General features: G+C 38.6%; 1 protein-coding gene across 1 annotated transcript in view; it reads right to left on the bottom strand.

Annotated features, from left to right (window-relative positions):
• The window catches only part of jak1 (Janus kinase 1), a 46518-nt gene that overhangs the window by 14870 nt on the left and 14595 nt on the right, over positions 1–17053 (bottom strand). The window contains exons 8-16 of the mRNA XM_072437848.1: positions 16811–16990; positions 15664–15821; positions 14636–14750; positions 13501–13696; positions 6815–6924; positions 5646–5792; positions 3212–3299; positions 2090–2214; positions 1533–1671 (exon numbers count right to left, since the gene is read on the bottom strand). Of these exons, the coding sequence (XP_072293949.1) occupies positions 1533–1671; positions 2090–2214; positions 3212–3299; positions 5646–5792; positions 6815–6924; positions 13501–13696; positions 14636–14750; positions 15664–15821; positions 16811–16990 (1258 nt within the window). The remainder of the gene's footprint in view (positions 1–1532; positions 1672–2089; positions 2215–3211; positions 3300–5645; positions 5793–6814; positions 6925–13500; positions 13697–14635; positions 14751–15663; positions 15822–16810; positions 16991–17053) is intronic.

The raw sequence follows: 17053 nt of genomic DNA, 5'->3' as shown, positions 1-17053 counted from the left end.
CGAGTCGTAAAATTAGTAATTAGCCTGTAGCCTAAATTAGCCTAGAATGTTCCACAGCTTTGCATTAGAGCTGTAAAATGAATCAGTTGACTTATTATTTCATCGGATTATAAAGGTTTATTTGGACAACAAAGATGTCTTAGTTAAGTTTTTGGAGTAAATGTAATTCATTTAGCTTTTTTAATATTTAAATGCAGAGATTATTGGTACTTTTCCGCACGCAAAGCTGTTATGAAGTGAATCGCTTGATATAGAGTATTTTCTGTCAGATATAAAGTCAGATTATGTAAATACTAGTTTCGAGAGCTCTTCTACAACAAAATATCATGTCTTATTGTGAACAAATCTCCCATCGTCACAGTTTAGACCAGTGCAGGCATGTTCTGAAATGCCGTTGATTCTTTCATTAGCTCAACGGTCTATTTTTCAGTCTTCTCTCAAATGCTGATGCGCCTGGGCAGGTTTAAAATGTGACCTTTGATCGGAATGCTGCTCGTTAAAACACAAATCACAAGTATAGACAGAATACATCCGAAAAATAACATTATCATCAGATACGTGTCCAAAGAGCGGCCTGAAACTCTCCTAAACAAACAGGAAGGAGAAGCTGCCATTTGAGGTCAACAGGCGTTTGCAGAATGCCTCCATCTTTAGTGAATTTCCTTTTGCAAAAAAAAAAATCTAATTAGAGAGAGTGGGCAATGCGGTCAGCCCAGAGTGCATCGATTACGACAAATATGAATCCTTTTACGGACTGTGCTCGTTTGAGAATAAACGTGATTTGGTTCGGTTGGTCAGAGGAGCACATTTTTTGCACAGACCTTTAAAGTGCGTATGACAGGCTTTTACCATTGTCTAATTTTGACTTCATTTGGTGTATTTATACATGTTGTGCATATAAATTATAGTTTTTCACCAATGGGGGAGATGCTAAAAATGTAAACCACGTGTTTATTATTTAAGTTTATTTTTATCTTATTACCGTATTTTCCTTATTAGAAGCCACAATTTTTTTTTTTTTTGGCCCGACTTATACTCCAGTGCGACTTATATATGTTTTTTTTCTTCTCTATTATGCATTTTTTGGCTGGGTGACAAAAAATGCACCGACGACCAAGAACTGGACTGATATTATATTGGACATTCGCAAAATGGAAAAAATGACATACAGACTTGACATGAAAATTGATACATTTGGCAGACTTTGAACAAAATGGGACTTTTTATGATTTGTTGGATGTCTACTTATTATTCTTTTAATATCTGATCTCTCTCTGGTCTTGTTTTCCCTTCTCTGTTTTCTCACGTGTTTTTAAAATTAAAAAATAAAACATAAAAAAGTTGAATTGAATCGATCTTTTTCCTGTTCCACATAATAACCACCATCAGCATTTATCATTTCAGCAGGAAGACTGTGACGTGGCACTGAATTACTTTTGGTTTTCATTTCATTTTGAGCTCTTTTCGTCGTCGTGAGAGTTAAGTTTCACGTTCCCTCAGAGCGGCCGGGACGGTGCGTGCAGGACACTCACCCTCTCTGGACAGCACCGTGATGGGAATGCCCGGGTCACTCAGCTTAATAAACGGCCCCTCCTCGTCTTTGGCCAGCCCCTCTCTGGCCAGCAGGATGTTTTTGGCACAAACAAAGCCGTGGACGAGCCTCTTGTCCTCCTACAACACAAACCGCCATTATTTAGCGTCAACAGCACCTATGATCCATTAGTAGAGCTGCAACTAATGATTGTTTTAGTTCAATTAGACAAAACATGATTTCTATTGTACATTGAGGCTGTTTGAATACATTTTACATTACTGAAGGCTTCTAGATAGAGAATATTTATGAATAAAGTGTATTATTGGGAATAGTGTGTTCTTTTTTAACATTTTGATTGAATAATGCCCCTGTTGTTGCAGTTTTCATGTGTTTTAAAGCCTGTACAGTCCAAAAACAATTATTATTAGCAAAATATGACTCTTTTCGTAGTCGATTAATCGTTGCAGCCCTAATAACTTGTCAAATCAAGACGTATACTTTGAAATCAAGTCGTTTTTACATGATTTTACTGTTATTATTCAACTTTTTTCTTACCAGGTAGCTGAGAGCGGAGGCGAGCTGCTTGGCCACCTGAAACTTCCAGGACGTGCTCAGCGGAGAGTGGATCTTCATGAACAGGTCTAATGGGCCGTGCTGGACGAACTCCTCCACCATGATGTCTGCAACGGAGACGCGGTTGTCACGCGGGTTTTCAAAATAAGAGCGCCACCATGTCGGGTTTCAAGAAACGTCGCTTTAGACCGATTAGAGACGTTTTTTTTACAATTCAGTGCTGCAAATGTCTGTGTGTGTGCACTCAAACTAGATGTTGTGTGTGTGACTTGCTGGCAAAAGCCTCGACATCTGAGCCTCTGACAGTGATTGACAACGAGGCCATGAACATATTAAACGAAAAAACAAAACCATTGCCAGGTATTGCAGGGATTTAATGTTCTTCGGTTTGAAAATGTTAAAAGTTTTGTCGTTTAAACATCGTTTAATCGCTCTTTACGCTTTTCTACTTTCTCTGTCCAGAAGCTAAACTCTGGAACTCCTTTGGTCCTGAGCTGGTACGTGAACGTAAGCAGGTTTTAAGACTATTTGTGATGACATTTGCCTTTTGCCTTTATAATATGTATCATAATTCCAACTTACTTCCTTCCTCAGGCAAATGTATCTATAAAATAGTTCTATAAATGTAAACGACATGTAAATCTTGTTTGTCATTGCAAATTGGCCTTAGTTAAAATGTTGCATTGTTTTGCAGCTAATCTAGAGTCTAATGTACATATGTCCTTATCAAATAAACAAATACATCTTTACTTATTAACAAAGGCTACAGTAAAACAAAACAGGGAAATCTTACGTGATCTTTTCCCAATTAAGTAATCACTATTGCTCTATTATGGAATGAGCTTTATGAAATCAAACTAACTGAAGCAGATAATCTTGACATCCCCAATTTGAAATAGATTATGAGTAACGCTCACAAGGAATTTTCCCTACAAATCCTCTTTGCGATCGCGCCAAATCAGCACTTTCCGCTTTTGTCTTCCCGTCGTTTTTTTGCTTTTTTCGTCTTTTCCGGCTTTCGACCTTTTTTTAAAAACATCTCGGAACGCGTCTTATTTACGGGGAAAGTTTAGAGAAGTGAAAGGCACAAGAATAGCCACTCACTGTCCTGGTTGCGCACGCAGACGCCGTAGAGCAGCACGATGTGTTTGTGCGAGACTTGGCGCATCATGCTGGCCGTTTCGAAGAAGGCCTGGAAAACAAACAAGGAGAAGAGAGACGTTTCAGTCAGGCCCATTGTGATGATGGTGTAGCAGCTAAATAAATATGAATCCAGTCAAAACGAATCAAAGTATGTGGCTCGGAGTTCACTTTCGAGCGATAATGTGAGTGTTTTGTGTCTGTCCTGATTCATGGACGTTAGATTCTTTCCCCGTTTTCCATTTGGAAACTCTAAACTAGAAGATATATGAACATTATGAATGAATATATATACTATACTATATATGAAAATGTAGATGATATTGTGAATGTCGTTCTGAAGGTATAAGTTTCAACAGCAACAAGTATTATTCTAAACTAAAGGGTGATATTTCTGCACTTTTGTGTTTGATTTGACAGACATTTCACATTCGTCTGATAATTAAACCTCAATTAATACGTTTAAAACACCGGGATACGCCAAACGATATTGAGAGTTTATTTACCTATTGTATTGTGTGTTGTACTGTGTGTGTTGTATTGTGCAAGTTGTATAGTGTGTTGTATTGTGCAAGTTGTATAGTGTGTTGTATTGTGCAAGTTGTATAGTGTGTTGTATTGTGCAAGTTGTATAGTGTGTTGTATTGTGCAAGTTGTATAGTGTGTTGTACTTTGCGTGTTGTATAGTGTGTTGTATTGTGCAAGTTGTATAGTGTGTTGTATTGTGCAAGTTGTATAGTGTGTTGTACTTTGCGTGTTGTATTGTGCGTGTTGTATAGTGTGTTGTATTGTGCGTGTTGTATTGTGCAAGTTGTATAGTGTGTTGTACTTTGCGTGTTGTATTGTGCAAGTTGTATAGTGTGTTGTACTTTGCGTGTTGTATAGTGTGTTGTATTGTGCAAGTTGTATAGTGTGTTGTATTGTGCAAGTTGTATAGTGTGTTGTACTTTGCGTGTTGTATAGTGTGTTGTATTGTGCAAGTTGTATAGTGTGTTGTATTGTGCAAGTTGTATAGTGTGTTGTACTTTGCGTGTTGTATTGTGCGTGTTGTATAGTGTGTTGTATTGTGCAAGTTGTATAGTGTGTTGTATTGTGCAAGTTGTATAGTGTGTTGTACTTTGCGTGTTGTATTGTGCGTGTTGTATAGTGTGTTGTATTGTGCGTGTTGTATTGTGCAAGTTGTATAGTGTGTTGTACTTTGCGTGTTGTATTGTGCAAGTTGTATAGTGTGTTGTATTGTGCAAGTTGTATAGTGTGTTGTACTATGCGTGTTGTATTGTGCAAGTTGTATAGTGTGTTGTATTGTGCGTGTTGTATAGTGTGTTGTACTATGCGTGTTGTACTGTGCAAGTTGTATAGTGTGTTGTATTGTGCAAGTTGTATAGTGTGTTGTATTGTGCGTGTTGTATAGTGTGTTGTATTGTGCAAGTTGTATAGTGTGTTGTACTATGCGTGTTGTATTGTGCAAGTTGTATAGTGTGTTGTATTGTGTGTGTTGTATTGTGCAAGTTGGATAGTGTGTTGTATTGTGCGTGTTGTATTGTGCAAGTTGGATAGTGTGTTGTACTATGCATGTTGTATTGTGCAAGTTGTATAGTGTGTTGTTTTGTGCAAGTTGTATAGTGTGTTGTACTGTGCGTGTTGTATAGTGTGTTGTACTATGCATGTTGTATTGTGCAAGTTGTATAGTGTGTTGTATTGTGCAAGTTGTATTGTGCAAGTTGTATAGTGTGTTGTATTGTGCGTGTTGTATAGTGTGTTGTATTGTGCGTGTTGTATAGTGTGTTGTCTGCCCTTTTTGTTCTGTAACTGACACTAAAAAAGTGAGCATTTTCTAGCTGTATCGTAAAGAACTGTCATAATACATTTTTCTGATGAATATTTCTGATTTGTATTAATTGGATAGAATTTATGAATAATAATAATGCTCTTTCTTTACCTACAGCAGGAGAAGAATGACTAGGATATTTTTGTGCCATATCCCAATTTGACCGAAGAGTTTAAATGGAAGTCAAAGTCACGAGTTAAAGTCAAAATCAAAACTGAATCGTGACAAAATATAGAAGATTATGAGTAAAATAGAACCCCCAACACAGTTCAGTACATTTAGCTTCTCCCAGTGTGGATATTGTACTATGCAGTATTTATACAACCAACAACTGCTGTATTACATGAACTATGGTTGAATAATGGCACTTTTTTACACTGTTGCGAGGAAACAAAGTCACCTCAGTTAACTCACGATGACAGACAAGACTTTGAGCTTTGTGCCAGTCTTCGTTTTGTGCGAATACTTCCAGTAAATACAGAGACATCGACCGTAAACCAGGTCAGAACGCACATTCCACTTCTATGCAATCTTCACCACATCTGTTCAGAATATGTTGGAATATCTTACCAAGGAGATGTCCCTGTGTCCAGCGCCCAGCACCTTGAGGACCACCTTCATCTCCTGGGGCGAGAGGTAGTCCCCCTCGTCCTCGCTCTTCACCTTCAGCGTGCCGGAGTAGATGTTGGTCTTGGTTCCTTGGCCCAAGTGGTCGCCCTGAAAACCACAACGAAGTCACGGAAGAACAAAACGTGACTATAACGCAGACGGACAAGATAAAGTGGAACGTGCATAATACAGACACTAAAACACATGAGAAAAGACAAAAAAACGTGGTATTATTAAATCAAAGTGTCAAAAAAGAATGAACTATTGCAGATTTTTTTAATACCGTATTTTCCGGACTTTTTTCATCGTTTTGGCCGGGGTGCGACTTATTCTTATATTTATACTTATATACTTACACTCTGGAGCGACTTATATGTGATATTATTTGTTATTTTCACACTTGCCACCGCATTTCATATTCCAGTGCGACTTATATATGTTTTTTTCTTCTCTATTATGCATTTTTTAGCTGGTGCGACTTATGCTCCGGAAAATACGATAATACACTAATCACACACTAATTTGAAAATATTCTCCAACTAGAAGCCTTCAGTAAACATTTATTTGGTTGATGATGTACTGTATTTATGCAAAAAGTCTCAATTTACAGTAGAAAATATCGTTTGACTAGTCGACTACTAAAAAGACCTAAAGTACTACTGAGTCCTAAACTGGAGCGTAGTCATTTCAATCCTACTTAAGTTTGTGAAAATGATTTTAATTTGGGAATCGATCGTTGCAAAATGTTTCAAAATAGAGCAACTGAAGATCATGAAAACATATAATATGTAACGTTAAATGTACTAGTAAAGCGCTATTAAAAGATCAAACCACACTGATAAGCACAGTCCACCGTACATCCTTGTATTTCATTCAAACTACACGTTGTACTTTGAATTTACAACACTAAAAATCCCCCATCGTGGAACAGATAAGCCACAAATATGAAAAGGAGTTTGCGGCGGTGTATAAATAGTTCAAAGGGGTTTATAAGTGACATCTATGTGAATCCTTAGAAAACAACAACCAGATGCAAATGACGTGGGCACGCGCAGCAAGTACAGCAAATGTTATATTCAAAGCACGCCACGCGAAAAGATACGTTTGCAATACAAGCGCACAGTGTGTACCTCTTCGATCTCGTCTTTCAGGATGCGGTGGAAGCTGAGTTGGCTTTCCTGCGTGGAGGCCGACGGCAGCGGCGCTCGGTCTTTGGTGATCACCAGCAGGTTGGAGACCTCTGCGAAACAAAGACGACACGGACGATCAGTGTTTCCCGTCGTCGCTTTGGAAGACGATTGTGCGAATGTTTTGGAAGAAGGTGGTGGGAAAAAATTTAAATAATGGCGCGTGAACGAGAGGAAATGGCGGCGATCGGCGGTGGAGCGGTTAAGGCGCAGCCGACAGTTTACTGCATGTCTTCCCCTTCTCTCTCATCCCCCGTTTCACATATTCCTCTCCTGTCTAATAAAGGGACAGGGATTCACAAACCCCAAAAAGCTGCAGTTAAACCTCCGCAAACGACATAATATCCAGTCTTAAAAACACTTAATCCTGCAGTTTAGACCTTGTTACAAATGTAGTTACTTGTATTAGTGACTCATATTCCTGTCATCTCGCAAAAATGAATGTTCCAAAACTATTTTGATGGTGTCTGCTATTGCCTTTTGCACGATACGGCATTAAACGCATTCATCTCTGTGGGAAAAAGCAGGTGGAGAAGTTACAGCTCAGATCTGTGGAGGGGGAGGAGTCGGAAATTAGATAAGTTTTGCTTTTTGAATGCCTTGACAAACCTTTGGTACAAATAACGTATTGCAAAGAGTTGAACGGGGTGCAACTTATATACTTATACCTATATATTTATACTCCGCAGCGACTTATATGTGACATTATTTGTTATTTTCACCCTTGCAACCGCATTTCATACTCCATTGCAACTTATATATTATGTTTTTTTTCTTTCTTTTTCTTTTCTTTTTTCTTTTTCTCTATTATGCATTTTTTGGCTGGTGTGACTTACATAGTCCGGAAAATACGATAAGTGCACGTTGGCTGCGCTGAAATGGAGCAAAGGATCATGGTCTACGATGTACTGCAGTTCCCTCTGTGGCATTCACGCAAAGGATTGTCATCACAATTCGATATATTGCGACATCCCCAGATTATAACCGTGATACTTTTGGCGACACGAGACGACAGTATTTAAATAACCGTTACGACCCTGAACACAGCTCTAGAAACTGCCACGGCGAAGTAAAAGCGAAGTAGGCGCTCTCGATGTCGTACTGCGGAACATTCCAGGCGAGTCATGCGATCCTTTAACCGTGCGGTCTGAAATGCAATACTGCTATGTTCCTAGTTTTGTTATTTTTATTTGACGTTGTGTACTTTTGAGTCGTTTACCCGTGCACAACCCGACCATGTTATGAAATGTGATTCATGTGTTGCTTTACCAGTTCATATTTCAGATTTTAGTCATAAAATTGTGCACATGTATGAACTGAATCGTGATTTTAAAGGATCCAATCAGAATCTAACCAGAACAGACCTGGTTTTGGCAAAATGAAGCATAAAACAATGAAAAACAACGAATAACAGTAGTAAAACACTGTATAATCTGTGACTAAATAAAAGGCACGCATAGAATAAGGTGTAAAAATATACAAATATACATGTTCTGAAATCTAAATGCCCACCAGAGAAATCACAAGAACATATTTTGCCAAAAAACGAGCAGTTACGTCAATGCGGCCGCGAACAGCGACTGAGGTTGTTGTGCCGCTGCCGCATCTGTCACTGTTACTTTTTGAGCGTGGCGTGGGAGGTACATGTACCCGTAAGCGTACCCGTGGGGCCCTGCAGGTTTGCGGGCGCTCACAAGTGAAGCCGTGATAGAAGTAGCACATTGTGGTCGCAGAGGGAAACGGCTGCAGAGTGTCGACATCGCACGGCGCAGCGTTCAGAGACGAGCTCTTTGCACCGACGGCGAACAATAGTGCGCTCTGATCTTCTCGTCCGCCGTGCTGTGCGGCGCCGCCTTCCCACTTCCTCTTCAGAGACATAAATGCATTGTTGCCAAGGGACACGCTACACCGACTCCCAGTGTTTCCCGTTATGACAAAAGTCAAGTAATAGAGCTCTACATGCACATTACACATTATAAACCTGGTCATTGTCTGATTTCTGGAGTTTAGTGACATGTGACTGTTACATTTGACACTTGTGCAGGTTTTGACAAGAATAATTATGGTAAAAAGTAAAAACTAATGTGGAGATAAAAATGAAAGAGAAAGTGTTAAAGATTGTGAAACTTGACTTATATGTGACATTATTCGTTATTTTCACACTGGCAACAGCAAGGGGGCTCTTCCTCTACCTCTGGAGTTTGTGGAGTTGTTCAGAAGTGACACAGAGGAAGAAGAATTCAATGGATTTAGTGATTTGGGGTAAAACTGATGCTTTGGTAAACTTGTTAGCATGTTCTTTATGCTATAGTTATCTGAATAACTGTTAATATGTTACGTTAACATACCAGACACTTACCACAGTTCGTTGTCTCTGCGTCATGTAGCTGAAGGTGTTAGCGTTAGCATACGTACATATATTCACCATGTGAAATTGTATTTCAAGATGAAATGTTCTTGTTCCTGGATTTTATCAAATAATTTTCGAGTTAAAAAAAATAAGCTTCAAAAAGAGCTTAGAAATGTAAATGAAAAGGGTCAAAACTATTCTGTACCTGCAGATATTTCCAATTTGCCTGACAATTCAATCTCAACGAATGCTGTTAAGGACATTACATTTTTTGTTGGACTGACGTAATATCGTCTGACTATTAAAAAATATTGTGATATTAATGTGTGTCAATATTGCCCACATTCTAGCCAATGTGAAGTGTCATGCCCCAAATTCAGAACATGTGATTGTCACTTTTCTTCTTAAAAAAAAGCGCTAATGCCTGGAGTAATGCATTTAATAAAATAGTTTAATTCAGGAACAACAGCCCTTGAATGGCACGGTCTCATCCCACACGTTCAGAATCAAACGTAGACCGCTCCCTTCACATTTGTGCGTAAAAGACGATTACACGTGAGCCAGTGTTCATTATGTAACGCGTCGATGAGGCCGCTCGCACATGCAGGTAAACAAGCTCCACTTTGGCACAGGAAACCCACATTTACAACTCTCTTCCTCCCTGACCCCGTTTCACAAAGGCACGACAAACACTCGGTTCAGCGAGATCCAAAGGAAATCGCTCTTTGAATGGACCCAACGCGCAGTTACAACTCTGCAAACCTGTTCTGAGTCTCGATTCTTCACTCATGCCAGTCTTCTCTTGAGTGTTAATGGGACACGTATAAGAAGGCGCACTGTTGACTATGAACGATAAAATAAAGAATCATAAATGTAATTGTAAGAAGACAAAATAGCTTGTTTTTTACCTTGACGTAGAGAACATATTACACCCATTTTATCCACACTGCACTCGCTCCTCATTCATTCTAGAGTTGGTTTGAAAATGTTCTTGTTTGTTTTTAAAGCGCTTCACAGACTCATTGTTTATATGTAGTTTTTAAATACATTTTTATTAGATTTGATATATTTTATGTTGTTTTTAATTAGTTTTTATTTGATTCTATATATTTCATGTTGTTTTTAATTTGTTTTAATTCGATTTTATATGTATTTTATGTTTTTAATTCATTTTTATTTGGTTTGTATGTATTTTTTTATGTTTATTTATTTAATTTGTTTTACATTACTAGTGCTTCTTTGGTTTGTTTGTATTTATTTATTTGGTTTGTATGTATTTATTTATTTTTTTTACCTATTTTACTTGTGCTTCTTTGGTTTATTTGTATTTATTTATTTGGTCTGTTTGTATTTATTTATGTGCTTGTTTGGGACTCTGTGCAGCACTTTGGAGACTTTGTGTTTGTAAAATGTGCTGTACAAACAAAGTTGGATTGGATTGACCTATTCTGTCTTTAATTAGCGAAACAAACAAAAGAATCAATAAAAGAAGAAGAATGACTTGTGAGCACCTTTGAAACTTCTCTACCAAAGACCACTCCTGGACACATGAGGGATTACAAGGCCCCTCGTCATGTAATCATTTTACCCAAGAGAAACAATCTTAAGACGATCCTTTTACCGTTTTATCCTTTTACTGTTTTATCCTTTTACCGTTTTATCCTTTTACCGTTTTATCCTTTTACCGTTCGGAATTGAATTGACGTCGAATAGTACGAACTAATAAAAAGAATGAGGACCATTTTAGAAACCTTGTACCTGAATGTAAAAGGCAGTGTTCATAATAATAGTAGAAAAAGCTTCAGTTGTAGTCATCTGGACTCAGTTTGAAAAAATAGACGTTTCGACTCTCATCCAAGAGTCATTGTCAATAAAAAGGCAAGAAGAAAGAGGAAAAACATGTCCGAAATGCCCTCTCAGCCTGTGGTTACCCCGCTTGGGCTCTCAACAGAGTGAAGAGAACCAAGAAGCAGGACAAAAGGGAAACTGAACAGAGAAGGAAGGGTGTTTCTATCCCCTATGTGTCTGGCCTGTCGGAAAAATTTTTAGACAACACGAAGTCCCTGTTTATTTTAAACCAGGAAACACTTTAAGACAAAAACTGGTTCACCCTAAGGACAAGTTGCCGACTCAAAAACAGAGCAATGTAGTTTATTCGATCCAATGCAGTGAAGAAAGTTGTAAAGAACGGTACATAGGTGAGACGAAACAGCCTCTACACAAGAGGCTTTATCAGCACAGAAGAAATACTAGTTCAGGACCTCAGAGTGCCGTGCATCTCCATCTTGAAGCCTCTAATCACTCGTTTGAAGACGGTGAGGTGAAGGTTTTAAGCAGGGAGAAAATATGGTTTGAAAGAGGAGTCAAGGAAGCTATTTTTGTTAAAAAAGAAAGACCTTCTTTAAACAGAAATGGAGGGCTTAGGTTTCATCTTCCTGGTATCTATAATGGAATACTGAACCCCTGGAAAGGTAGAGGACCAGGACCAGGACATGTAGATGCTAATCAGATACTCAGGGTGGTTGAGCCAGGGTCTCACAAAGACAAAGAGGATTCTAATAGCCCATTAAGATTCTGAATAGGCTAGCTCGGTAGATACAAGGGGGGAGTTTCTGTTGAAACAAACAACTCTTTCTACTTCAGGAAGGCTCCTCCCAATGGGCGGGTCTTACCACAGAACAGTATTAATATCGGAGTTCTCGATCTAAATTCTTTTATTGACAATGACTCTTGGATGAGAGTCGAAACGTCTATTTTTTCAAACTGAGTCCAGATGACTACAACTGAAGCTTTTTCTACTATGGAACACGCCTGGACGAATGAGGGATTACACCGACAGTGTTCATAATAACTTACTTTACATTATTATACTGTATTATTAACGCTTGACTTTATCATTTAGAAAGTTTGATATCATGAAGACGGTAACAAACTAGAGCTTTGGTACTTCCACATACAGGAAACAAAACACAGTATAGTAGTATAAAACACAGTTAACACAATATAAAACACAGTAAACGCAGTATAAAACACAGTAAACGCAGTATAAAACACAGTTAACACAGTATAAAACACAGTATACGCAGTATAAAACACAGTAAACGCAGTATAAAACACAGTAAACGCAGTATAAAACACAGTATAGTAGTATAAAACACAGTAAACGCAGTATAAAACACAGTAAACGCAGTATAAAACACAGTTAACACAGTATAAAACACAGTATACGCAGTATAAAACACAGTAAACGCAGTATAAAACACAGTAAACGCAGTATAAAACACAGTATAGTAGTATAAAACACAGTAAACGCAGTATAAAACACAGTAAACGCAGTATAAAACACATACTTATTATCTGGTAATGTTGTAAGTCTTTTGTATGACGGTGATGGGTCTCACTCTTGCCTCATTAACAGCATTACGGGTTAAACGTACAGATAAAAAGCATATTCTCAATCATATACAAGCCTATAATCTACTTAAAAAATATATATATGTAAAAAAAAAAAAAAAAGGGCGAGAGATGTAGGTTGGGTCGCAAGTGAAAAAAGGTTTGAGAACAACTGTACTAGAGGAATTGTGAGCCGCGGTGTCAACGATCATGAATAATTGTTAAATTGTGTTGTTTCCTCTCACAGTAATAAAAGACTCAAATCTGAAATCCTTAATTGAGCCGACCGAACGATGACAGCGAGTCTGTGATGGAGAGTGCCACGTTAAGATTCCTGTTAAACATAATTAACCATTATTATCCATTTCTTAGTGCCTGTAGTTGACCTCAGTGTTCAGTCTGACCTCAACATAACGAGCCCAAAACATCCGACACGCGTCTAAATATTTGATGAATTAACACATCCACGGTTCAAATGCTTGTGAGTTTTGTAAAGAAGCGATCTGGAAGCAAGGACTTTTAAAACGATTTGTGCTTTTAAGTGCACTTTAATGACTCAAACTAGCTCGACTGTGGGACCAAAAGTTCACACCAGATCATAAATGACAACTTCTTCCCCCACTATTGTGACGAAAAAGTATGGGTGCGTATTCGTATCATGGATTCCTTTACATCGCTGAATAAAAGTGAGATAATGACATAATTACAGCTTTGACTGGTGTCGTGCACATCCAAACAAACAAACAAACATCAATCATGATCTATGACTCAACACATTTGCCTAACTCCAGGAAGTACACTACACCTGATTGCAACAGCGCACGGCAACACAAAGACAACGCGAACAAAGACGAGTGTTTGTGTGTTTGTGTTTGTGCCCACCCACCTCGGGGCTGTGGGGGGCAGCAGCGCGTCAGCTGGAAGTGCAGGTTGTCTGTTCTTAGACTCTGTCCCTCCAGATGTTCCAGCAGCTCCTTGAGTGTGGGGCACTCGGTGGTTGTGCCTGACAAACGGAACCCGTCGGGGCAAAGCTTCTCGATCTGGAAGTTTTTATACAGGCACACGGGGCGGCCCTCCTTAAACTGAAAAGGACAAAACGTTTGATAAGTTTTAATTGAATATCTCGGGGGGGGGGGAAAGTGTCAACTCGCGTCACTTTTTTTTTTTTTTTTAAAGAACTTTTCCGCAGTGGAAACAACCTCACATGATTAACGCCCCAAACACACTGGGACCCTCCACCCACATGAGGGCCCCACAGCGCGTCTCCAAAGAGATGATGGCCTGATCGCTTTACCTGGAATGTTCCACAGTGTCGCACTCAACATCTAACTTCTTTTTTTTTTTTCTTTTTTTTTTGATTACGGGTGATATTGTTTGTGTTTTTTTGTTAAAAATATAATGAAATTGTATTTGCGAGTGAACTCTCCACAAGGCTGCAACAATGAATTGACATATAGTGGTATTTTATCATTGTAATCGTTATCTGGACTATACAGACTCCAAACCACATAGGAAATTACCTTTTTGTAACAAAGATTATATACATTATACATTATAAAATAAACATAAATAATCCCTTTGATAATACAATTTATTCTTAACTAAAAATACCTTTGAAAATGATCAATGTACAACAGAAATAATCGTTTGACTAGTCGACTGCTATAATAATCGTTCATTCCAGGCAAAGAGAACAGAACAGAACAGCTACAGTGCATTTTTAAGCGCTCAAGAAGGCATTGGTAATTTTTTTCTCGTTATGACGACCTTTGCTTGTAGAGTAATTAATACAAAACAAACACACCGATCCCAGTGTTTTTTCTTGTCGTGCAACACTTTGCAGAGCAGTTTAGCGCACTGCTCCTCGCCCATGACTTTACACTACATTTTATCACAAGAGACTACCAAATTTACTTCAATAAACAATATTTTCACTATCCAAACTCAAAATATTCCAGGCCGATGTTTCATACAGTTACTTCAGCCAATGTTTTTTTCCAGCTGAATGAAAAACTCGTTACCTCGTTGCACACCACCGTAATGATGATGTTGTGATATTCGGTGCAGCTCCAGCGGAGGATGTAGGCGCCCTCTTCGTTGCCCTCTTGACGGAGCTTATGGACGGCGTATTCCGTGCTGCAGAGAACAATAAAAAGAGACAGATTTAACAATGAAAACGCCAACAAAATCAGGAGCGTTTACCGTATTTTCTGGACTATAAGTCGCACTGGAGTGTAAGTCGCACCAGCCAAAAAATGCATAATAAAGAAAAAAAACATATAACAAAATAATAACATTTTTCATGGTTTTCTCACAGTAAGGATCTCACCGTATGCCACCATCAAATAATTTCCTGCATGAGAAAAAAGGCTATAAAAACACGAATTGTTAAAATGATGATTATTTATCTCGTGTGGGTTTGATTAATTTGTACGTTTTTAAGTGTGAAATGGTGTGGTCCGTGCTATACATAGATTTAATCAAACTGAAGTGGTTTCTTACAAGCAAAATGTCTAAATCTGATCCTGAACCAATTGTAATTTATTTAGTAAATGCATCTATTTATATTAAAAATAAATAAATTAAATGTTTAAGGTTATTTTACCAGTAGTGGAAAGTACAAAAGTAAAAGTATAAGCTCTTTTAACGACAGTAAACACGCAGAGCTTCACTTCCTGCTCCATTCATACAGGGAATTAGCCAAGTCTAATAAAAATGACATTGAGTGAGTAACAGTGAGTAACAGATGGATAATCACAGGCAGCATGTCGAGACCTTTACGTACCATGTCAATACGGAAGCAAACGTAATCGATGAGCGTTTGCCACAGAGAAACACGAATATAAGTCGCACTGGAGTATGACAAGCGGTTGCAAGTGTGAAAATAACATAACACACAATAATATCACATATAAGTCTCTCCGGAGTATATGTATATATGTATAAATGTAAGTATAAGTCGCACCCCGGCCAAAACTATGAGAAAAGGTGCAACTTATAGTCCAGAAAATACGGTATTTCGAGAAAACAGAGAAGCATTCAGCGTTACCAGATGGGTCCGTGGCAACCGTTGTCGATGTCGTGCACCACTGAGGACGGGGCCACCTCTTTGCACAGGAAGTGATGAGCGTCCACGGTGAGTCTGAAGTATCCGTCCACCAGCGCGGCGAAGGACTTGGCCTCGGCGCGGGACTCCATTTGAAGCTCCTACACATCACGACAGGAGTATATTCGATTACACAGTATATCAAGAGTGTGTAAGAGTTTAGTCCAGTTATTCTTGTAAGGAAGTGCAGGGTTATATTTTCCTCGTGTAGATGTCGTCAGTGTGTACATTGTTGATTTTTTATATATGTTGCTTTTGCATAAACTCGCAAAGAGCCGAGTCAAGATCTGAAAATGAATTTCTCACTTTAGTTAAATAATGACAAAAAGTGTTTATCTGGGACATACAGACTAATCTTTTAGCCTGTTTTTTTCTATTTTTACTCATGAATTTGTAGAGGAAAAAAAAAGGTTAATCTGATCCACTGAGGATGAACTGGGAATGACACAAAAATAAAAAGTAAACAAACTCATTGATATTGCATGAAGAGAACAGCACTGCCTTGTGTTTGTTTATAAGGCTCTTTTTGGCAAGTTGCCAGATTATTTATCAAGTTCGTTACACCTCAGGACAGTTTGTCTTGTGTTTTAACAGGGACCCATGTAAAAGAGAACTTTTCTCATTGGATTTTCCCTGTATAAATAAAATGAATGAATGAAATTTTAGCATTAATATAGCCATCCCTGAGTTTTCTTTGCAAACATCAACATATCCAGGTAGAGATAGACCAATTTATTGCACTTTTTAGTGCCGTATATTGACCGAACAGAACCCAAAGTTTTATTTTGGCCAAATTGCTGCCTAAAGAATATGCATTACGCTTTATTTGAACACTTTAGTGACTGCACTGCTCTTACTTCCATGTTGTAGTTAAAACAAATTTTGTAAAGGAGTAAGTAGTCATTTCCAAATTATAAAGTTTGGGGGAAATCATCAAAATCAGCCCCACATATCGGCCAAACAATATCGGCAGAGCTTATTGACCATCGCGTTCTCTGGATTCTCTCGTTTCTGTCCATCTCTAGTTCAGACCACTGTATATGTCGTCTGATGCGATTTATGAAGAGAACCCTCGGTCTTCCCCCCTCACCATCGTCTTGTTGTCCTGTTTCTTGATGGTGACCGTGGACTCCTTGATGACCATGTGCGTGATCTCGGAGAAATCGCAGAACTCCTCCCAGCCGCCGTCCTCGCTCTTCTGCTCGGCCTTGCGCTTGCCGTCGTGCTTGCTCTTCTTCGATTTCCCCTTCTCTTTGGCTCCGGTGTGGCTCTGCGATTTAAGAACGTGCACAGCGGTAAGTCACACCAAACGGCGGGAAAAGAAAACAGCGCC

Source organism: Eucyclogobius newberryi, unplaced genomic scaffold (assembly GCF_026437365.1).
Source record: "Eucyclogobius newberryi isolate DKJ021-1_F unplaced genomic scaffold, fEucNew1.0.hap1 SCAF_9, whole genome shotgun sequence".
Classification (NCBI taxonomy): Eukaryota; Metazoa; Chordata; class Actinopteri; order Gobiiformes; family Gobiidae; genus Eucyclogobius; species Eucyclogobius newberryi.
The sequence above is the reverse complement of the archived record's forward strand: the minus strand, read 5'-3'. Positions and strand labels throughout refer to the sequence as shown.